The 24340-nt window shown below is 40.0% G+C and overlaps 1 protein-coding gene across 1 annotated transcript; it reads left to right on the plus strand.

Annotated features, from left to right (window-relative positions):
* The first annotated feature begins 1314 nt into the window (after window positions 1–1314).
* On the plus strand, window positions 1315–23849 carry LOC128734991 (proteoglycan 4-like). Its single transcript, XM_053829435.1, has 2 exons — window positions 1315–2110; window positions 22291–23849. Exons 1-2 carry the CDS (start codon window positions 1916–1918, stop codon window positions 23677–23679), a joined length of 1584 nt encoding a protein of 527 aa, XP_053685410.1. The 5' UTR covers window positions 1315–1915; the 3' UTR covers window positions 23680–23849.
* The last annotated feature ends 491 nt before the right edge of the window (window positions 23850–24340 follow it).

A 24340-nucleotide genomic window follows, 5' to 3' on the forward strand; every position in this document is an offset into this window, starting at 1 on the left:
AAATCGGGCGATTCAGCCGACGCGAACCTACTAAATCGGGGGAAAAGTAGGGGGGATTTTTTATCGGGTAAGTTTCATATGGGAGCTGTCAAAAGCTCGGTCAAAATGAAAAGCTCTATCAGAAAGATAGAAGAGAGGAAGAGAACTTCTGACATCATTTCAATCAATCGGCTTGGCTGATATCTGTCAAACAGCAAATCATTCTATTTTTGATTTTTATTAATTTTTTCATCAAATATTGACCCAATTGAAATAAAAAAAGAACTGTTAGATTCAAAAAACGACGGGCTATCAAATGAGGTAAAAAAAGCAACTTTTTTGGAAAAATTAAAATACCCAATTTTTTCATATCAAAAAGGATCTCGATTTTGGCAACATAGACGACACGCATTTGTTGCCAAATTCGAAATTCTATTGTATAATAGAAACTGAATTTTCAACAAACTTTTAGTAGATTTCAAGCAGTATAAAGCTGCAATCTTTATATAATACGATAAACATAAATTTGATTTCCAAAGTGCAATAATGGGGAATAATCTTTACCAATCGAAAATATATGAACCCTACCGAAGTCGTACCCGGCCGCACTTGATGCAAAGAACGATAAGCTAATAAAAATATTTAAACAACCAATTCATCATTGATATCATCTATCATCGTAAAAATGAAAATATTTAGACTGTCAACGACAACGGCCGCTTCTACTATTTTTGTTTGGAATCACATTCAAAACAATAAAAGTGTAGCAGTGAATCATATTGATCTTCTCGGAATCGATAGGACCCTTTTGAGTCACATATTATGTATGGTTGAGTCGCTCCAGCGATATTCTCTGCGGTCGGTGGCTTCAATGTCATTTTGTCCGCAGGGAATCCGCTATCCGCGAGAACTGATGATGCCATCATCAATGCTTCCCTGTGTCGTGTGTTCAGCTCATTCATCATCTGATTCGATGCGAAGTTGTTAGTTAGTTAGTTGTTATTAACTACATTCGTTCAACGGGTAGTCGGAAGCTGCTATTGAAACAGCATATGCTCTCTTCGTATTTCATCTCTGGAGCTGAGCAGTGCGACTAATTTGAATTATTTCACAGTTCACACTTGTTGATTGTAAACATATCGTTTGGTATTTGATTCAATAACACGGCTTTGATTTCACAGTTTAGTTGAATAAATTGATCTTAAATATTAATGTTTTTAGTCTAGTTTGGTGGCAGTGAGACTGGCAACTTTTAGAGCAGCGCTCTCGCGTGCACCCAACGCTATTATTAATTATCTCGCGTATTTCTGCGGTCGCGTCGCGTCGGTTTCTCACTCCAGTTTGGACCGTCCATTGGATCAACGCTGGTTGGCATTCTCAGCGCTAACATTTTGCTTTACCAGTGAGTGAGTCACCGTTGCAACAATAACGTGGAGAGAAAAAATCGCGATAGCCAAAAAAACAATCAGTACACAACTGAGTCATTTTTTGCGCGCGCGCGTTTATACTCCCTTCCGCCACTCGCTGCTGTGGTCACTTGACTAAGGCCTCAGGCCAGTGCGCATCACCCCGAAGAGAGCATTGCTGTTCACTCTGGTCAGTTGAGCTCACGTCGCGGTCTATCAGAGTGGCACGTGCTTCAGTGTCCCGCAGCCGAATACGGCTGATCGTGACTTCGAAATAGTGTTCTGAAATAATTTGCTATCGCCTGATCGAGTTTAACTGAATTGAAAGCGGCCGACCAGTGCAAAAATCGTAAACCTGAAGGCGAGCAAACTAGCCTCGGAATTTGCAAGTGTTAAGATAAGATAAGATAAAATAAGCTGTATCGCAACGAGAAGCTTAACGTTTGACTGTGAGTTTGTTGTTAGTTAGTGAAACGGTCTGCTCCCGAAAGGGTCATTAACGTACTCGCGCACGCACGCTACTAAGCTCAATGACGGTTCTGAGTTCCGGAGAGGGTGGTGTGCCACCACCTCCCCCACCACCGCTATCGACTCCGACATCACCCATTGTGAACGGATCCGGACCGGATAAAAACCTGCTGCTCGTGGACATTCGTAACGGAATCACCTTGAAGCCGACCAAAACCAAAGATAAAAGCACACCGGCGTTCATCAAGAAATCCAATGTAAGTTGAACCCAGTTGAACTATTGTACATACAAAGTACAGACACATACGGGATCCATGCCATACAACAATCACACAAAGTTGGGTGTTTTTTTTTCTCTATCACTAGCTCATCCTCACCGGCTTAACGATATCGAGTTGTTTTTTTTTATCTGCTTGCTTACGTACATTATATTAAACTCAATGTCATCCAGCAATTGATGTGCTGCTGCTGTTGCACGGGTGGGAATTTCCTATCGTCAAAGTACATGTACAATACGTACATACATATGTATACAGGCCGTGTTTACCTCAAACAGGTGTTGTTAAAAGCTTGCTCGCTCGTTCTCCCCACATCCAGAAATGTTGATCGTCATAAAAAAAAACTACCTGTCTAACGAGTGAGGTGTGCATGTTCCGAAAGGATGAGGAACGGCATGAAATCAATATCAATTAGGATGGTGAATGATCGAATTTAATCTTGGTGTGCCTGCTACCTACTCAACGGCTTCCTACAGATTTTCAGAGTTAGTGCATTTTATCTCAGAAGCAACCAGTTCACTTTTCAAGCTTTTCCATAAGCATGTTTTATGGAATATAATGTGTTTGTTGTATTACGATTTTCATTTATGTTGCTTTTTATTGCACAGATTTCCATTTTACAAGATTTCACAGGATTAATCTTCTTTTGTTGAATAGCAATGTTTTATCTACGCATAATATTTTCTTCTGGTTTTGAAAAGGCATATCAGCTGGCATCTATTTCGCTTTCAGTCTGACGTGGATAACCTCCACCGTCGAAAAGTTCTTGCCTATGATATCAAAGTCTAGATGTTGGCACGCCAGTTTGTCCGAAAAGTCGTGTTCGTGCATTATCTGCCATAAATAGTTTCGATCGACTCTATCGTATGCTGCTTTGAAGTTAATAAAGATGTGACGCGTGTGCACGTAACATTTCCGATTTTCCTGTCCGTAACCTCGCGCTATCGGTGACAGACGGCGTACCGGGATCTGAAAAGTACTTTGTAGGCAGTGTTTATCAGTGTAATTTAATCTTTTTAATTTAATTTAATTTAATTTATTTACATAATCCATCGGACAAGTTTGTCTACATGAATACTTAATATTAAAAACTAGATCCAAGTATGCGCCTGCGGTAAAATTGAGGTGCTTCGTCGAAGGAGAAGAAATCAGCGTATCGATTGAATTGTCGAATCATTGACGATATGGGGGAGTTGGTGGCGTATTGCGTAGAATGAAATTCTTCTTGTAATATTGTCCTAGCTCGTAGTGCTTTTGAAGGTGCGTACAGTCAAATCTGTGAGAGTAGATCTGGCGCATCAATTTGGGTATTTAGCAGCTTACAAATAAAAATTGCTTGTGATATATGTCTCCTCTTGGCCAATGTTTCAATACCCAGCACCTTATAACGATCTTTATATGGGGGGTAAGTTATGTGGGTCGTTCCACGGTAGTTGACGCAGAGCATACCGAACAACAACAATACAATACTGGCGAATTTTAGTGTAGACCGAACGATGGAACAGTAGAGGGCTTTAAAGCAGAATGGATCATTAAATTCTCTGGCAATTTTGAATATAAAGCCTAGTTTACGGTTTGCTTTCTCGACGATATGGGGCTTTAGAGTCAGCTTTTCATCAAGAACGATTTCAAGGTCTTTCACTTGTTCAACTCTACTAAGTTTAGTCCCTAGCACCTCGTAGTCAAACAATATCGCATTTCTAGTACGATGATAACAGATGGAAAAACATTTGTCGACATTCAACGTCAACAGAATTCTTGCACACCAGTGAGTGTGATTAACAGATTTTTGATAACATAATTAACTATTTGTTGGTCCTCAGCAACACGATTTTTCGTTGTTCTAATTCTTTGCGATCTCTGTTCTCCTTCTGGTGATTTTTACTCCTTAGGATCGTTCGTCAGCTGATTTCTTGCTTGTCGGTATTTGATTAAGTTCTCTTTAGTGGCAATCAGATAATTTTTCTAAGCGCGTTATTTTTTTTCCTTCCTGCCGTTTGTTGGCATTCCTTAACAATTATTTTGGAGCTCCTTACTTAGTACGGTGGTAGCGGCCTCACCGATCTTCAAGGGCTGAAGCGCCTAGGCTTCTCGGAGGAAAGCAATGCCTTATCCCGTATTCGCGCGTAGTTCTTGGCGTGATGTTAAAAAAGAAAGAAGCCGATGTGGTCAACCTAATTTATTATACGTTGGTCAGATGACTTTGGCTTTGTGTATATATTTTTGTGGGATCTTGATGTCTCGTGACGAACAGCTGTCATACGTTGCCTCCAGACACGCGTAGAACGCTTCCTTTTCATCGTCGAGTGTACCTTCGTACGTAGACGGTGCTGTAATTGAAGAAATGGACTTTTATTCTTAATAGACACATTCTCACGTTGACAGCCTTCGAATGGTTGGCAGTGCCTACCAGCTCTGGTAAAACTGAGGCATTCCGCCGCAGATCTTCCAAAACTTTTTTCCTTTACACCAGATTTCCTACAAAGCTACAATGCCAAGTTTGCGGGTTTTAAACTGTTTGTGCCTCACCATTTAAAAAATTTGGTTACCACTTAAGAAATCAGACAACAGCGGTCGAGCCACTCCTAACCTGGAGTGCCGATGTTTATTAGATTGAAGAACTTCAAGCCGCCTCTGACAAGGGGACAGACGTTCATGGCTGATAAGGCTACTCCTCGTGCTGACACTCAGCATTCGCATGTGAGCCTCCTTTTCTTTCCGTTATACGACTCACTGGAGTTGGTAACCCGATCTCCTTTGCTGAAAAACTCCAAAGATTTTTTTTTTATTCTTTTAATTATCTTTTAATTATTTAACTTCAGGGATTTCTCGACCCATCAACCCATTTTGTATTTTACATGCCCACGTGTTCACTAGAATAAAATGACACTGACAGGGAATTTCATACTTTGTAAAAACACTAATTGCGACAGGACAGCATTGATATTTCTTAAAATACTTAACAATATTAGTAACATTTTTTGTCCGCACTCTGCATTAAAAATGCAATGCTGACGACACTGTAGGTGCAATAATAAACTGACAGACAAATGCTAAATACCAAAGCAAATAAACAAATATTAGGCACGTATAGTTAATGCTCCTCGTGCAAATGAAGCGTTCTTTCGCTAGAGCTAATGGAGACTGTTCTTGTTTACGCAATTCGAATAAACTTAACGATTTTTTTCGTACATAAAAAAATCTGCAGCAACGCCAGTAAAAAGGGAAACGTATTGTAATTCATGATAATTATGTAATGTTGGTTGGTTGGTTGGTAAGGTTATTTCAGAAGTTTATTGAACTGTTGTCTAAGATAACGATTACCAAATTTATATTGCGTACAAATTGGCGATGATGTAATCCCAGACGAGTACTGAATTGAGCCGGCTTATCGGGATAAACAATGCAGTACAAACGGTTAAAGTACCTACAAGCACAAAATTATTACTGACCGTGGCTAAAATAGAGTGTAAACAATATACTCTAAACTAGTTCTACTCAAAGTTTCAAGAGAAAATACCCAGGTAATTTTCTACAGCGTTTCTTGCGTGGTGCAATTTGATGTGGGACACCCTTTAAGCTCAGTTTATGTCATTACAACTATTTTATCAAGTGTTTGCCTTTCAGTGGTTGGGGGCTATTGAACGGGGAGAAGGGAAACTTAAAAAATAACAAGAAATGCAAAAAAATATAGCGTTTTAAGCATTTTTACTTAAAGCTTGTAGGAGTTGAATACCCCTGACACAAAATATCGCTTATCCCAGCATCAGAACATACCTCGTGTAATACACCATCTCGGCTAGGGTTGGGAGTACCGACTGCATTTTTTGAGAACCGGTATTTCGGTACAGGAAGCATCAGTACCGGTAATACCGGTACTGGTACCGGTACCCGAGTTTTTAACAAGAAAAATATTGTTCTTAAAAATCTTAATACTTATTGATTTGGGGCCTTGTTCAAAGTCACCTCCCCTCACCTTACAGTACCTATTTCAATCCCAAGCAACCGGGCACAAATACAATTTGGGTTTGATAAAGTGTTTATGATGGCTTTAATGACAAAACTTGATAACGAAAACCGCAAAAAAGATTGAATATAACACACATTGTTACTTGGGGAGTCACCCAGTTCCTATCTAAAAAATTTAAGTGACGTGACTGTGAGTATAGGACCATTGTTAACATTCTTACTCTTAGCCTTCACAGAGTTGGCGGTCGCAAAAAATGGAGAGATTCCCATCATGCACCTGGTGAAAGTCGGGAGGCTAAACTCTTCAAGAATCCCACTGGCGCCCGGAATAGAGTAGCCCAACGTGTTAGATGCCTCGACCAGGTTGAAACTGATTGGCGTGTGTCCAGAAGCTCAACCAAGTACAGAGGAAACAAGTTCTTGATTCAGTATGAACCAACTTGGCTGCTAGAGGAGGAGGTTTCAATAATGCTACTTAAGATGTACAGAATATTCAATGTAGGGTAAAGAACTAGTTTTAAGCAGTCTAAGCGGGTCACTGATTGTTTTACCTTATTACAAGCGATGAGTTGACTAAGTGGGGGATATCAGCATACCAATCTTCTTGCTATCTTTAGTTCTTCAAGCTGTTACCATTGGAAGACACTATTGTTGAGCTAAACTTTTGATTTTTCGCTTTAAAAGTTGGAGCGGTGGAACTAATTTTGAACACACCGAACCCATTTTCACCCGCAGGGTGCTGTTTTCAGCAATCCTGAAATCTAAATTTTTTTACGTCCCGTTAAAAAATCCCTCGAACTTTTCCCCCTATTCAGTAAGTTCGCGTTCCTATCCGCGACCTACTAATCGGCATCTGATGCGTAGTCGGCATAGCGTATCGGCATATGCGTAAAATGCCATCTGTCTAAATTGTTTATCGGGGCATACACTCACCGCACCGTTCGGCAAACGGTATTCGTCGTCTCTTTTATTCTCTGGTGTTCTTATGGGAAACTGCGAGTTTGACGTCTCACTCGCTGTTCATAAGGATGGTGGGAGAACAAAAGAGGCAAACATAGAAGTGCACACGATCTAACTTTAGAACAGTGTTGTCAAAGCAAATAACATTGAAACACATCGTTGCTTCATTAAATCACTGAGAAAATCTTCGAAAATTATTGAAAAAGCTGTCTTTTGTGTTGTTTTTAATAAAGAAAAATTAATTATGAACATACATTTCTCTTAAAAGTATTGAACCACGTTTTCACCATAGGAGGTTTCAGTTAATTTCAAACTTAAAATTCTTATTTCCAGAACCGAAACAGTATCTTGGCAACACGATAGTTCATCAGTTGTGCTGCAGCTGCTGCTACTGCTGAACAGGTTCCATCAATTCAGAATTTGTTTTCAGTTTTGTTACAAAATAATAAAACTTTCGGCTAGTGACAAAGCCTTAGATAATAGAAAAACCCGATTTAATCCACCTAGTGGTGAAAGGAACCTTTGTTATAATTCATCTATTGTTTAACGTTGCCTAGTGCGTGGGTTTACAGAAAATTTTTGAAAATTGAATAAGTGAATGAAAGTGAAAATGAATAAACACTTTTAAATTTTGATAGATCGTTTTTTCATGAAATTGCTAAGTAAGGATAAATAAGTTGTTATTAATCTGAGTAAGTGCAAATAAAAGAAAGTTGTAAGAGGAAATCTTATTGTTTAACATATACATTGCCTAGTAAAGGTCTAGTTTATAGGTTTTTGAACAATATATATAATTTCCTGTAATGCCATTCTATAGAGAGAATGTAATGCCATAGAAATCAATAGAGTTTTCTTGAATAATTTTCATAAATTTTTATTAACCTGCGGTTACTCACGCTGTTGTATTTTGTACAAGACGTGTAGGTTTTCCAACGCCATATTGTTATAAGGTTACAAATCATTGTTTACCTAACGTATATTTTTCAATAAACTTATTATGAGCAAAATGTCATAATTATTCAATGCATTAATAATTTATATTGTTGGGAAAATAGATCAGCATAAACCGCCATCACAGAAACGAAGCAATCAGTATGTGAGGTGTACCAGAATTTGGCCCTAACTGGAATTTTCTCTTGTTTGTTCATATGGAAAAATGGGGTCTGTATGCAGCGAAACTATCAGCAAATGTAAAATTTTTACAATGTATCCATCTGCTGGTAGTCGCGTAATTCGGAGTCAAAATTAGGGTATTTTTTATAATCAAAGTTCCAGCAAATTATTTTCAGCAAAGTTGTGTATTTTTACTATTTGTACAATTTTGTACTACATGAAAAAGTCATACAACAATTGATTTTACAAATTCATATACAATAAATAAGATTTTTCTGTCTTCGCTGCAGAGATAGAAGGTTATTGTATTCGGAAAAATTTCTTGCAATAATATGCTCTACAACTTTGCAGAACACATCAATATGTTATATTGACACTAAAGAAAAATATTTTTTTTTATTTCACTTTTAGGGGGATTAATCAAAATTTAAATTTCACCAGACGATAGAGCTTTCAATTTCAAGAAACTCTTCCAAAGGTTTGATAAACCTAAAACCAAGTTTTCCCAGTCAAAACTCTAGTTCATACAACATTCTTTGGTTTGGGGCTATTTTGCGCGCGAGTAACTGTGTTACAAAAACTGGCGCGAGTGTTCGAGGGTTAATATCTTTTGACCGGTAAAACCAACTCTTATGAAATTTTGCATATATATTCGTAGTGCCAAAACCTCTCATTTGATATTAAAATAATTGAAATTAGGTAAATTATCTTGGTTAAAATCATTATAAATTTTTGTTAATTTTGGTTTGGTGCATACAGTTGCTCATAACTTTCAAATTAAACGTCCAATCAAAAAATCATTCAATAGTGATCTATTAGGATATATTATCTTTCAAATGAGACTAATAGCGCATTAATCGGTTTGGCCACCTCTGAGAAACAGGCGATAATTATTACCTTGTCAAAACAAGTTTTTTAAGCATAACTTTTAAACTAATTGTTTGTTTTCAATTAAAAATTTCTGAGCAATTTAGTTTTAATAAGAGCTTTCATTTGATACTAAGATCGTTGAAATCGGTCATGTAGTTCCGGAGAAACCCGTGTCACGTAGTTTTCACATTTTTGCTTATAACTTTTAAACGAAACATCGTATCACGAAACAACTCAATAGTGATCTACTAGACAATAATACCTTTCAAACAAAAGTAATAGCGAACGATTTGGTTCAGCCATCTCTGAGAAACAGGCGATAGAAAAAATCATTACATACATACACACACACACACACACACAGACATTGCTCAAATCGACGAACCCTATCGATTGGTATATGTGACTTGGCCCTCCGGGCCTCGGATCAATTTCGTGTTTTTCGACCAATTTTTAAACCTTTGTTATAGTATAACAAAGGTAAAAAAGAGACTGAATAATATGGTATGTGACAATTGAGTGCTTGACTTTCAGAGTGGTTGTAATCAGTGCTGAAAATTTGATGAATTCGTTAGTAGCGAGGTGGCGATTGCTGAAGAGCAGCTGAAAAATGTACGTTTTTGGACAACAATTTTTAATTCATCATATTTCTTGTCGGAAACCCAGTAAATTGTGTTTGTGTGAACCAAATGTATGGTTAAGTGATTTGTGAAGATGATCCTATCAAAAGATTTTGAAAATATGAATAAAAAAGTGCATTTTCGGATCATTTATGTTCAACTGATTAAAATAGGTAACACTGCTTAACTCGTTCCTTACCCTACTATCCTCTATGCGAAAACGAATCTAAGTAACAAAACTGACAAAGGTTTTTGACAGACTTTCTCAGTATTTTTTCCTGCAAGACAAATTGTACTCAAGGCACCGAAAGGCGTAGTCTAATACTAGCACATTAATCCTTGAGTTTCAAAGTGAGTGAATTCATTTTGAAGTGTTTTTTGGGAAACAGGCCTAATCGAACTCCTTGAAACTGGAACTGCCTTGAGCTTCGGAAGTCCGTTCAAATTTTTCTTCACGCTAAACATGTTATAAACCGAAAGGCATAGTCTAATACTAGCGCATTAATCCTTGAGTTTCAAAGTGAGTGAATTCATTTTGAAGTGTTTTTTTGGAAAACAGGCCTAATCGAACTCCTTGAAACTGGAACTGCCTTGAGCTTCGGAAGTCCGTTCAAATTTTTCTTCACGCTAAACATGTTATAATCACTTCGACAACTAACGCTCGGCGGTGCCTCATCCACGATTTCCTCAGTTTTGTTACTGGTGTCAAACCACTGAAGTAACTCCTCCGCTTGTTTCATCGAAATATTCGGCGCAGTTTTGGAAAATATTTTAAAATTGATACTCACCTTCGTTTTTGTGGACGATTGTTAGAAAAATTGAATAATTGATCAGTACCGAAAGTACCGGTTTTCTCTCGTGTCAGTACCGGTATTTCGGTACTGGAAATTCAATCGGTAGTACCGGTATTCCTGGTTCCGGTACTTCCGGTATCCCAACCCTAATCTCGGCAGAGCTCCGTTGTGCTACCGTGGTGACAAATGGTATAGTGCGCGTCACCGTGTCGGCAATCATCGGTATCGTCTAGATTCCAACCGCGCTCAACTACCTAGTTGCTGATCACAGTTGATCGTCTGCAGTTGGTTAACAAGCAAGTTTTATTGTCTGCATTAGAGAATCGCTCAAGAAATTCTACATTTTGGGAATGTAAGTGAAAAAGTATTATTTTTTGCGGTAATTTGGTGATAAAACAAAACAACAAAAGGAAAGAAAAGTTTCGTTGTTTCGTCGCCAGTGAGTGCCTATCATTTTTCGAACCACGTTAGGTAGACTCCAGACCTAAAAAAATGAGACGTTGTGAAAGGGAAAAGCAAAGCCTAGGTGCTACATACCGTTATCGAAACTGGACCTTCCGTTTTTATACGACAGACTTCGCAGCCAGTTGTTAGAGTACAGGACAATTGTAGGGCCAGTTGCTACGATCCTATTGACTCTAGCAGCCTCTCCCAGCTGAGATTCGAAGAAGCATCATACCTTGAGGCCAACTGGGAGGTTCGAGGTATTGGGGAATATTCGAGATATAGGGGATAATATTGGATGATATATTCCGATTATAATTTGGGTTTTCTCGTGTTTTTGAGTTTGAGTGAACAGCATTTTTTCTCTTTTACTTGTTGCACTATAATTTATTTTGTCACGAAAGATAAGAACATGAATGAGTGAACTTGTATTTGTAAGTATTTTATCCAAATATCCATACGTTAAGCTGATCGTGTGATAAAAAAATATTGACCCGACCGAATATGAGTAAAATATTTTGGTACGTTCATTGTGTGATTTGGTACGACCATTGATAAGTAAAAAGATTCGGTACGATGATTGTTGAAGGAAGTATATGGTTCGGTACGACCGTATATGAATTAAACTATTCGGTAAGATCATCTATAAGTAAAATGATTTGGTGTGATCATTATTAGATGAATGGTACAACAATTTATAGGTAATAATTCGGTACGATTATTGTTAAATGAGCTTTATGGTTCGGTACGACCATAGATTATTCAAACGGTTCGGTACGATTATTTATAAGTAAAATGATTCTGTGCGATCATTATTGAATCAATTCTATTGTTCGGTACGACCATAGTTAAATGAAAAGATATGGATCGGTAAGACCATAGACGAATGAAATAGTTTGATTCGACCATTGATAAATAGTGATTTTCACGACCATTGTCGAAAAGATGACTTTATTCAGTGTGAATCAAGCACCAGATCATGTACACAAAAAGTTAAATAGGTTAAAGCTATTGATTTATTTAGATTTTTAGCAGATAAAATGGTTGATCCATTTTAAACAGATTTTTAAAGCTGTATTGGATTTGAAAAACTGGCTTGTCTTCAAATCCATTTATAATGAATACAATGTAACTATGTTTTCCTTTCTTGATATCACCGCATGCAGTATGCCAGGATGCAAATATGTTCGGGCCACCACGGATATCAACGGATATTATTGAAAAGAGAGTTACAGAAGAAGAGTAATATGTTAAGTGGAAATGGACAAGAATTAGACGATCCTTGTCTAAAAAATTTAGTAGCAAAGGCAGGCAGAGAATCCTTCGGGTCCAAATTTACTTGACAGGACTAGCAGAGAGTAGAGTCCCGTATTACTGGAAAGACAAAAACAGCTGTTACATGAAGTCAAAGTTTCTCTTAGGCTTACTCTACGAGCCCAATGCCAAAAGACCCGGGCACTTGTGTTTCCTCTCAGAAAAAAGTCAACGATATGAAGAAATGCACTAGGACATCCGTTCCTTTTTGCCAGGTACACCTAAACAGGTACCAGTAAATTATATTCTTAATGGTGTCGATTTAGAACGTATTTCGAAATTGCTAAGAATTTTAACAATGCAAGTGCTGGAAATTGCGCCAAACTGCTGTACAAACTGAGCGATCAGCTTCGGGGATTAACCTCCGCCACAAACCCCTTTTCTCAGTTTAGTCAGGAAGAGCCATTTTCAGAATTTCTTTCGCTTGGGAGATTGGCATGAAAATCTAAAGATGATCTAATCTGATGATCTGATGAATAAGATGATCTAAAGACATCTAATGTTTGGAGAATTGGCCACATTATTGGAACAAAAACCAGATTATCGGTTTTCTACTGACCCAAAGGACAGGATCTGGAAAGACAGGCTAGATTCCAAATTCGGTCAGAACAGTTTTGGGCTTTCGTCAGCCATCATAAAAGGCACAAGCTGTATCAGTCGTCAGCCTCGTCTGACGTTAGTCCGATGTCCAATTATAAATCTCCTTTCGTTCATCCAATTTCGATTGATACCATTCCATCACACCAACCAACCAGCGACAGGAGGTTATGCAGACGGGCTTATCGCGAACCAAACCGCTCGCTACGCTGGCTGTTCGTTGCACCGATTAAATACTGGCGATGCGGAGTTGTGTCATAAAAGCGCCATTCGCAACAGTACTGTTGATCGATAATGAATCTCTCGCGGTGACCTGTGAACAACGAAAAATAACTCCGGCAATCGACTACCGACGACTGTTCCATATGGAGTAGTTTCCGTAAGCCATTTCTTCGGTCAACCGCCTTACGAGGAGCATTAGCTTCGCTTCGCTGTAAAATACAGTGCTTTGTTGTTGTTGACGTCGTTTGCTCTTGGTGCAATTAATTTTATTTATCACACTGTAAATAAATGGGTGGGTATGTAGTATTCTGAAAGTGTGCAGTTTCGGTGCACTTTGTTAGCTTCAATTAGTCCTCCGGTTTCCCGTGAAAAATGCGACCATTTCTGCTTAGAATTCAATTCGCGTTGTTGCGAATTGTTTGATGAACCTTGCCTTTGACGATTGTGGTTGTGATTAATATCGTTCACCTCCGCTCTCTCGCGACCGCGTGCTGGAATACAAATGGCACGAAAATGAAATAATAAAATCTAGCCTAGAGCTGCGGTCGAGTCACTTTTGGTTTGGAAAATTGCTGCCTAAAACAGCTGCCGCGGCGAGTTCACACACTTTAACAAACGGGTAATTACAGCGAGCTAGATTTCGCTTTTGAGATTGTAATAATTTATCATCAGTTAGGAAACTGCAATGATCGAAAGCTTTTACTGGAGTGTCTGAGCAGTTGCAGATGTTGTGAGGCTATTGAAAACGTAATCAATAGTCATCTGCCGTCGGCTTTATTAAATGCCCAATTTTGGTTACTTTCTCCTACGGCTCAGCTGGTGTGTGTTAGATATCCGTTGATTGATTAGATTTGCTTCGATAACGTCAGCCGCAGCTAAGCGCGATTTAATTTCGCGATCGACACAGGGAATTTTTTTTCTCGCATTGACCAACACATTTACGCCCAAAGGCGTTGGGTGATGTATGCTTCTGTTATCAGAGTTTGGATGGTCCATTTTATTGCCTAAATGCTTTAGCGATTCGGATTACGAATCGAATGAGTCGAAATTGCTGCTCGAAAAACGACAGGAAACTTCCCCCAGTTCAAGCTTTGCGAAATAGCACGCTAGCAGCTATATAGTGTAATGTGATAGGCACGCCTGTGATGCGGTGAGGGCAAACGTGTCGTTCGCGATTGTTTTGATCGTTTCAAGTTTAGTCCGGTGATGTTAATCTGCAACGATACAAGGCAACGCAGCGACAGCCGGTCAGGTGATAGGTCCCATTTGCATACAGAATAAAAATATTAACCGAACGAACTTGGTTGGCAATTCACCATGACGACGATAGTTTGTGTTTTTTCTTCTTTTTTTTTTGTTGGATTTACAGTTGATTTATATTCCCATCATTTAGGGTTTTCCAGGTAGAAATATTGAATGAACAAAATCTAGCAAAATAGAACAGACATGAACAACAATTAAACCATCCATAATAAATAATATAAACAGAACTATATCGCAAACGTTAAATTTGCCGTTTCTGAGAGTATACGGAGGAGTTGTCGAAATTCGGTAAAAACCCTTTTCCTGGCAAGCGGTCTGCGGATATGACAGGATGAGTCAGTCTTCCATCATATCTGTGATTGATCTATAGATGCATAAGTCTACAAAAACGAATATCCTGAGGCACGGGCGTAGCCAGAAATGTTCCCTAGGGGCAAGAAAAAAATCTAACACAGCCTAACCGTAAGGAGTTTATTCGGGAAATAGGGAATTATTTCCAGTTAAAATCTATTTTGGTTGATATTAAATGTTCCTCATTCAACCAAAAAGATCAAATTGAAATAATAGAAGACAAGTGTTAAAATTTTCCTTCCCAGTTGGCATCATGGTAGGTTGTATGCAGGGGCGGACTGGTCCACTGGGCAACAGCAAATTTACATTCTTAATATAGCTCGTGGTTCATGCGTCTGACACTCCATTTTGGATTTTGCAACATTTTACCCTAAAACCCCAATCATTCGTCGATCAGCTTCTTTTAGCGTACATGATTCATGTGCGTAAGGGGCCACCGAGAGGATTAGTGTTCTCTAGAGCGTCAGTTTTATGCGAATTTGCAAGCTACGGGACTTCAGCTACAAAATGTAATGCCTGCGTAAAGGCCAATTCGCAGCTGCAATCAGTCGTTTTTTTGCGACTTACATCGTTGTCACATGTCACGAGCATATCAAAATATATTCAGTTCCTCTTCGATACCAACACCATTTGGATTTCCCCGCCTTGTACTTCGTTTTGGCGGTATTAATGGTCCCAATTTCTCAATAAGTGACAATAAGGCTTCTTTCACTGCTCTACTTTTGATTTTGGTGATATCGACATCATCCGCAAAATCAAAAAGCACGTGAGGTCTCATCTGCTATTCTGACTCATAATTTTTACTCATCCAGCGTTACACGAATCAACGTAACAAGTTTTGTGGGAAAGCCATGTCCTAGCGTTAACTGTCACAGCTCATTTCGTTTGACTAAATCGTATGCCGCCTTGAAATCCATAAAAATATGATGAGTCTGCAAGTTGTGCTCCCGGAACTCGTCAGTTACTAGACGCAGGGTAAATATCTGATCCATCGTGAAGCGACCCTCATGAAAACAAGCTTGATACTCGCCGACGAAGATCATTGCACGTCACAGGTATGGCAAAATTCTTGCACCTGATCGCTTTGTAGAAACTCCGTGTGTCGTTGCTGACGAACCTCTTCTCTGGACTGGCGAGCACGTGCTCTTCGTACTGGCGTTTATAGACGGTGGGTTCTTTTTTCTACAGCTCTACGAGGACGAACCAAAAAGATTCGCGCAGTGTCTCAGGCATTCCTCACATTGGAATCATATGAAGAAATTCTACAGAGGATTCGCACAGAATACCTTGCTTATAGAAGCAGGATTCTTATAGGAGAATCCAAGAGTTTAATCTCAGGGATAGCTATAACTCGGCACGGGAATCGCCTGCACTATGAACTGTTCTGTTCTGACATGTAGACGCAGTAAGCTACTCATATATATTAAACTATTGACATCCTATCATTTATCACGCAAATCAAATCAAATATTCACGCTGCGGCAGACCCTCCAAAAAGTCCATGAATACAGAATTCAACGCACAATTATTTCATTGATTTCAAAGTTGCGTATGATACCATCGACCGTAAAATCAAGGCCATTCTAACCTCGCAGGGGACTTTATCAACGTGATGGTCCCTCATGTGGGCTGTTCAACATGCCGTTACAGGATGTTATGAAAGGAGCAACACACAGGCACAATCTTCAGCAAATCTAGTTAGTTCGTCCGATTTGCCAATGAAATGGATATTGTCGATAGAACAGCATCTGTGGTGGTGGCTGAACAAACTAAAACTCAAAGTAGCGAAGATTGGGTTGAAGAACAATGCGTCCACACTAAAGTACCGTGAACCGCTTATATGCCGCACACGCTAAAAGCTGGTAACTCGGTCCTAATAACGACTAAGTTTGTTTTGTTTCGAGCATCGAGCCGCTATGCTGCTCCCGATACTCGACACTCGACAGTGCCTGAGTCGAGTCGAATTGCACGACATGACTTTTTTTTCCATGTTGGGTATTTTTATCACTGCGACCATTTGTTTGATCTATTGTGATATATTCCCCGTTTTATTATAGCTATGTTGTCAAGATGACGCACCACTAGCAGAAGTGATTGTCATTGTTTGACTAATAGCATTTGTCCAGCCCGGTGATGCACTTCGGATGAAGTGCACTACTGCGCTGGGAGTTGTTCTCCAAATATCAGAGGGTTCTAACAGCCCTCTTTCGAAGAACCTTACTCTTTTATTGAGAATTGCCGGACATCGGCATATCAGGTGTTCCGAGTCTTCTTTTTCTATGCCGCAGAAGCGACATATATCATCATGAAGTTTTCCCATTAGCTTCAGATGATAGCGGCTCGGACAATGTCCTGTTATAAGACCAGTATAAATGCTTAGATCTTTCTTCGAAAGCTCCAGTATTTTGCGAGTAATTGAAACGTTTGGAAAGATGAAACGTTTCGACTGCCTAGCACTGAAAGTGTTATTCCAATTTGATTCCACTTTCGTACATTTCCATGCTTTTAGCTCCATTTTTAAAGCAGAAGCAGATAAGCAACAGAAGGGCTCAGGTCCTACAAATTGATGAGATGATCCGAGTCTTGCTAGTGCATCAGCTCTCTCATTTCCATCAATTTCACAGTGACCTGGGACCCAGTACAAGTTGACTTGGTTACGACGAGACAATTTTTGGAGTGATTGAATACATTCCCAGACAAGTTTTGATGTGCATGTCGCCGACTTTAGAGCGTTTAGAGCTGCTTGGCTGTCGGACATGATGCATATATTTGAATGTTTATAGTTCCTGCGCAAGCACACAGTCGTACATTCTAGAATTGCTTGTATTTCAGCTTGGAATACAGTTGGCCATCTACCCATAGAAATTGACATGTCTATTCCTGGGCCAGTGACTTCTGCTCCCACTTGATTGTCCATTTTTGAACCATCTGTATAGAAAACTGTCGAGCCTGGACGAATATCGGGACCACCATCTTCCCAGGAATCACGTCTAGGCTCAAATACACGAAATATTCGGTTGAAGTTGTATTTTTTCTCCATCCAATCTTCATTACTGGTTACAAGAGGATTTATACTAATAGTTTTTAGAATACTGAGATGACCTGTTAAGTACCCTTCAAAAAGGTTCTTTGATCTTTTGATCCTCAGAGCACTTTTTTCAGCTTCTAATTGTATAAACTGATGCAATGGAAGTATATAGAGTAAAGCATCCAATGCCTTCGAGGGTGTACTTCTCATTGCACCACGACATGACTTACTAAATAGAGCCCATATTCATTCAATTTACTGTCCTTGTAACGCTGATGTCTTTTGAGTAGATGTCGTTTTTTGTGTTAATTTACTATCATGAGAATATTGCAAACTGGGGCCCCTAATCTCAAAGGCCTGGTGTTACCGATGGGGGTAAAGCAATGAGTGCAATCAAACCTACTTCTTTGAAAGGATGCACCCTTGAAATATTTTCGTTAAACCTTCAAACCGAGGTCCTTCTCCTATTCGGAAGGCTCAGTAGGAAAGTGGAAAATATCCAAAAGGATCGTTCGGATGAGAAGCTTTACTGCTGGTTGAGTTTGCACTAGTTTATTTCTTCGTAAAACTGATCTATTTATACGTTGTTACAGGTAAATTCAATTATTCTAAATCCTTATGGCTAATTGGAGTGAAAGTGATAACTTTGGTTTTTCCTATCTATCGATACAAATTCAAATCATTTGATCCAGGTGTGGTGAAAAGAGATAGAAAAGTGGGAAATTGTTTACGGCCTGATTCCCTAACTGTACCTGGTTGGCTGGTATTTCCATTTTCGTGCATTTATTCTTAAAGGGCGTAGACAATCTGACCTAATGGACAATACGAATGATTTACTCTGCCTGTTCCTTCCGCTAGTCAAAACAAAGGTTACTTTTTCCGGCTTATCTTTGACGCTACCTGAGGCGAGTGTAAAGTGTGTTCGGACCCTGCCTGATAAACATGATAAGTGCATATAACTGCCTGTGCAGCCTAATCACCAAAAAGGGGTCTTGCTCAAATACCTGGTTTTGGTTTATGGATGGTTCTGTTGATCCTTTCTTCTAATCTTTCTATAATTTGTACGCGCAGGTACCAAAAAATACATGACTCATCAATCTATTTTAAGAACCTTCTCCAGCTATAGGAAATAAATGAATTGAATTTAAATATTGATTCTAACTAAATGTTAATAAATTTTCTAATTAAGATGCGTAAGTAACACCTGGTGTGTCCTTCGGCTCCTAGTCCGCCCCTGGTTGTATGTACGAATCTCGGCTGGGAGAGGCAGTTAGAGTCCATAGAATCGAGTCTCTTCGAAAAATAGACAGGGTGCTGCTGACAACTTATCCTGCATGATTTTCAACATCGTTCTTATGGTGATCCGACGAACAGACATCGAAACGAGAGGTTTGAATTTCAGTAAATGTAGCAAACTTCTTGGCTACGCAGGTGACTTTGACATTAAAGGCAGAAAATTTGCCACGGCGAAGGTCATCTGCGCTAGACTGAAAGCGGAGTCTACGAGGATTGGGCTTAAAATGAACGCGGCGAAGTCCTAATACATGAATGGCAGAGCTTCATCCGAGACGAACGTGTCTTTTAAAGGCGGACGGTAATCGTTGACAGGACGATGACGAACCAAAAGTGGTAAATAAGTTCGTGTATGTGGGATCGCTGGTAGTCATGGACAACAACACAAATAAGGATCTCCAGCAGCGTATTCAAGAAGGGCACCCAGCCTGCTTTGTCCTTCGAGAAACGCTGCGATTAAAAGGCATAAGCCACCGTACAAACCTGACAATGTAAAAACCCTCTATTAGACCGATTGACCATGCTCACGGAGGACACAAGCACCTTTGCGGACGACATTTGACGGAGTACAAGCAGAAACCGAAGAGTAGCGGAGGAGCATGAATCAAGGGCAACAAACACTGCTTGGGAAGATTACCAACGTACGCTTGGCAAAAGTTGGTAAACTACAGTGAACCGGACATGTCGTAAGGGAAATGGTTCTATATCACAACCCCACCGACACCGACACAGAGGGACTCAACGTGCGAGATGGTTTTCACAGGTCTAAAGCGACATTTTTTTTATTTTTTGAGTTAAAAACTGCGACTTCAGAGACGCCAGGGAAGGGGCGACGAGTAACCCAAGATCGAGTTGAATCATTCCGGTTCTAAGCTGCTAACGACTACGACGTAAAACCAGCCTCGTGAATTTTCCTGCGCTCCAAACAGCTGGCTGTGAAATTTCAGCCTTGAAAGTGCAGAACAAGGGGGGTCGCTACGCCCATGTCCTGGAAAGTGGCTTATGCCTTTTATGTATGTTGATTCGATGGATGTAATGGATTCAAATGTCTTAGGTAAGTTAGTTCTTTATATTAATTGGGAGCACAGACATAAACAGAAGAGTTGGCACCACAAAAAAAAGTATGTTTCGTCCTGAAAATTGTCAAGTGATTAGAGGATGGCTGTTGTGTTTTACACAATGAATTATTTATCATGAAAATTCCAGCTGATTTGGTTAAAATTTCAAACTACAGATTTCCGATACAGAAAATAACAAGGAAACATCACTATCGGCCACAGGCGTAGAGCTTAACAATATACGCCATAGTGTCGTCCTGTCGATCCAGAACTTCACTGCACTGCTCGTATAGGTGTGCCTGTGGAACTTTTTTGAGAAAACTTAAAATTTGTATGGGAATGTGAGTCAATGGAGGCGCATGATACATTGTGAATATCCAAAATACTTGAGTAACCAGGCTTCATTTTGCTCATCTTATGCATACAGAGGCAGAGCAATCTGCTTCTCACAACGATCCCCCGAACCATACCTGAATACTGTTTTCGCTTACCACCACTCAACTTGCGCAGAAGAAGCACAACGACAAGCAGAGCTAATCTTTTCTTCGCACACTGGAGACACGAGACTATTCGCTCCGTGTCCCAAAGAGGATATGCGATAGGCAATTATATGGCCTGGAACGATTCGCTCCGTGGCCTTGAGAGCATACATTCGGTAGCGCTCCGGCAGAAAAAGAAAGATGAAACCAAACTGATGCTCACTCGCCGGCAGAGCAAAGCAGCAAAGCACTGCAAGAGCAAAACAAAACTTGTCGCGTCGGAGAAGGTAACATTCGACTGAAAGAGAGCAAATCGATTCGTCTTCTGCGGTTTGCTAGTAAAAAGCCGAAAATTGCGATTTTTTGCAGAGCACGACAGAAGCCTGTGAGAAACAGAACAATAAGAAAACGATATTGTTTGAAAAAGGATAGTTCGATAACGCAGCAAGAATTTCTAAAAACCTTTTTTGTCCACTTGAAAGTGTTATTAAACACTTTTCCTACCGATAATTCGGTAATAATGGTACAAGTTATTCGTTTACGTTACAGGACGGAATTTTGTCTTTATTTAACTAAATACGGTGTCATAATTGGGGCAAACTTCCAGTGATGTTTACAATACTTTTGCTGCTAGATTACCGAAAAAAGCACTCTTCTTTACCTTCTATTTGTTACGTATCATGTAAATACACTCCGCCAAATCTGGTTTAATAGGCACCGAAATTGCCAAGCAATGGATAAAGGAAGTGACTATTTAGGCATTGGAAACATCATTTCGATGCATCATCGAATGATGAACAAGATGGAGCGATGAACAGGAATAGGATAACGATTGGGGAGGATGTACAAGCTGTGGATCCATCAACTTTGGATGAGGTTAGAAAAGCAGCGGGAGAGCTGAAAAACGGTAAAGTAGCTGGAAAGTACGTCATCCCCGTCGAACTTTTAAAGTTCGGGAGCGAACGTCTGTCCAGTCCATCAGGTTATACTAGAGGTATGGACTGAGGAATGTAGTGTACCTGGAAGGTCTCAAATGCTCTATTTATAAAAAAAGCCATCGACTCAAATACAGCAATTTACTTTTATTCCGGAAATTCAACTTGCAGAAACACCATTTGTTTACAGACTTCAAGGCGGCGTACCATTCAGTTATACGAAATGAGCTGTGGCAGATTATTTGAACATTGGTTTCTTTCTTTCTTCATTTTATTCGCTCTTTTCTTGATAAACGAAACAACAAATGAAAGTTAACAACAAGAAAATACACTTACATTCTGATGTCCAAATGGCTAAGAGACACAACAGGTGTGACCCCCTGACAAATGCTTAAATTTCATATACCGGGAAAAGAATTTGTTAGTTTTACATAATGGGATAGATGTACAAGTGGCTTGGAGAGAAAGCAAGAGAAAGAAAGAGAGAAAAAGACACTTATAATTTAACAGCTTTTAGAGCTAAAATAATAACTATTTCATGATTTATACATTCAAATGAGCAGGTATGAATTTTTAGTTAGGAGTGGCTTGTTGAAATCAGTTATACAGACAGTAACATCGATCATTCCTTTTGTTTGCGATTAAAGTAACAAAATTCCTAAAAAAGTGAATTTGTGTTATAGATTCAATTGACGCCTGCCAAAACACAATCAGTCATCAATTATCAGCCGGCTTATCAGTTATCACATTTTTCAGCACACTTATGCATGACTATTGATAAAAAGCAAAAAAAAACCCTGCCGTTATCAGTCCACTAACCTATCTTTCCAATCTTGTCCCCACTTTCAGGGCGTAAATAGTTCACCGTCGTCGCCACCTACGCAAACCAATAACGATGACATCACATTCGCACACGACGACAAGAAGGATGCCCTCCAGGAGGAACTGCGAAACACTCTCAAGCGAAAGATCAAGAAACAGGACATCGAACTGGGTAGCTGTGCCAAGAAAGATGAAATCGAAAAAGCGATGGCCGTCAATCGGACGGAAATTCACCTTAAGGTTAACACTTCAGCGGGACCTTCCCCAAATATGCTGCGGAAAGACACCGGCCCTGTTGTGAAGAGCCCTCTTCTACAAAGAGCTCCCGTAAACTCTGATAGCGCAACTAATGGAAGCGGCAAAGGCTTAGCCGAACCACTCGAGATAGCGAAAAGCCCTGTCTTGCAAAGGCCACCAGCGAAGCCCGAGAGAACCTTCACTGCACAAGTGGTGAATAATGGTCCGACAAACAATGAAGATGCTATTGATAACAAGTCTGTAGTTAATAAGTCGACTCAAAAAGAAGCTCCCAAACTGATGGCTCCGGTAAGCTCCTGTGTTAAACCACTATCTAATTCAAAGCTAGTAGAACCAGGCACCCTAAAAAAAGTTCCCCAACAAAGAGAGCTTAAGATTGACGTCAGCTCAAACGGCACGGATAATGGCGTAAAAAACGCAATCTTATCACCGGAAGTGAAAAGCGGCTACGCTTCGATACGACCATCGCAGATAAAGACCCTCACCAAAAAGGGTAGTCTGGTATCACACACCGACATCGTGGAACAACCGAAGCCAGTCATCAAAAGTCCCATCTCGCTGGTAGAGTCCCCGAAACCTTATCATTACTCACCCCCTACACCGAAATGTTCCAGCCCATCCAGCAGTGGTCAATCATCGCCAAGGACCCCTACCCGAACAACCATACTGGACACAAAGTTCAGTCGCAGCCTTAAGTCCCCGCTTGTGCCCACAGCGATGGACCCTATGAAAAAACTACTAATATCCCACCCGAAGGCAAGCTTCACCCTACCGCGAACAAACAAACAAACTACCCGGCAGACCATCCTACCGTCTGACGGCCCAGCGGAATCGAAGCCCGTCTTCCGGATTCTAACCGCCCTGGAAAAGGCCGAACAGAGCACTGCCCTTCCAGAGCCTGTCAAAGAAAAGCAACCCCAGCAGCAGCAGCAACAGCGGCCCGCCGTGAAGGCCGATGCCCCCGGAACGGAACCGGTCCTAACATCGTACGTCAGTTTCGCCAAAGATTTGGCGAACGCACCGAACAACTACCCGGACACGGTGACAAAAAAGTCCACCACCACCGTCAAGCAGGATTTGTTCTACGACAGCATGAACCTGCGGGACATCAAATTCGACATAGTCGAGAACGGACAGCTGAGGGTTACGAACAAGTAGACGAGGCGGTTTCGTTCACTGGGTGTGATGAAAAGAGAAGGATGGCGAGTGAAAAGACAGCTATTATAGGGGACGGAATCGTTCCACGACTTGATGGTGTATGTTTTAGTCATTTTTCCTATGTATTTATCCAGATGGTAATGTTTTATATGAGAAATATAGGTTTTCTTAACTGTAGCAGAGCTGTTATAGGGGTGATTGATGAAAGATTTCACGTCTTCTTCTTAAAATATGGCTTCAGCCTTCGCTTCACTCAATTCTACAGAAGCTTAGAGCCGTCGACTAGTTAATAATCCCTTCGATTCTCAATCAGTTCTATGAGTCGCTTTCGGAAACAGGCATGGGTTGCTACCCTTCAACTCAGTCACCCATTTTGATAACTACATCATCGGCGTCACGTGTTCTGACAGTTTAGCATTCACAACAGTTGCAAACTATCCTCCTACCAACAGGAGCACATAATCTATAGAATCTACTGTAATGATCTCAATTTTTTCCCAATTTCATAGACGATTTTTGGAAATCTTGCAGCGGATGGAGATCTTTTCTGGATACGGAATGCTTCACTTCGCTGTAAACTGCGAGGATAGCTATAGTTGGTGTCTCACTTGAATAATTTAATTATTTGCTTTTTTCTCTTACTTATTTATTTATTTATTTC

Source organism: Sabethes cyaneus, chromosome 2 (assembly GCF_943734655.1).
Source record: "Sabethes cyaneus chromosome 2, idSabCyanKW18_F2, whole genome shotgun sequence".
Lineage (NCBI taxonomy): Eukaryota > Metazoa > Arthropoda > Insecta > Diptera > Culicidae > Sabethes > Sabethes cyaneus.

Coding starts and splice junctions, on each gene's coding strand:
- LOC128734991 (XM_053829435.1), top strand. CDS start 1,916: ATGACGGTTCTGAGTTCCGGAGAGGGTGGTGTGCCACCACCTCCCCCA. Junction 2,111..22,290: donor CGTTCATCAAGAAATCCAAT/GTAAGTTGAACC, acceptor CCCCACTTTCAG/GGCGTAAATAGTTCACCGTC.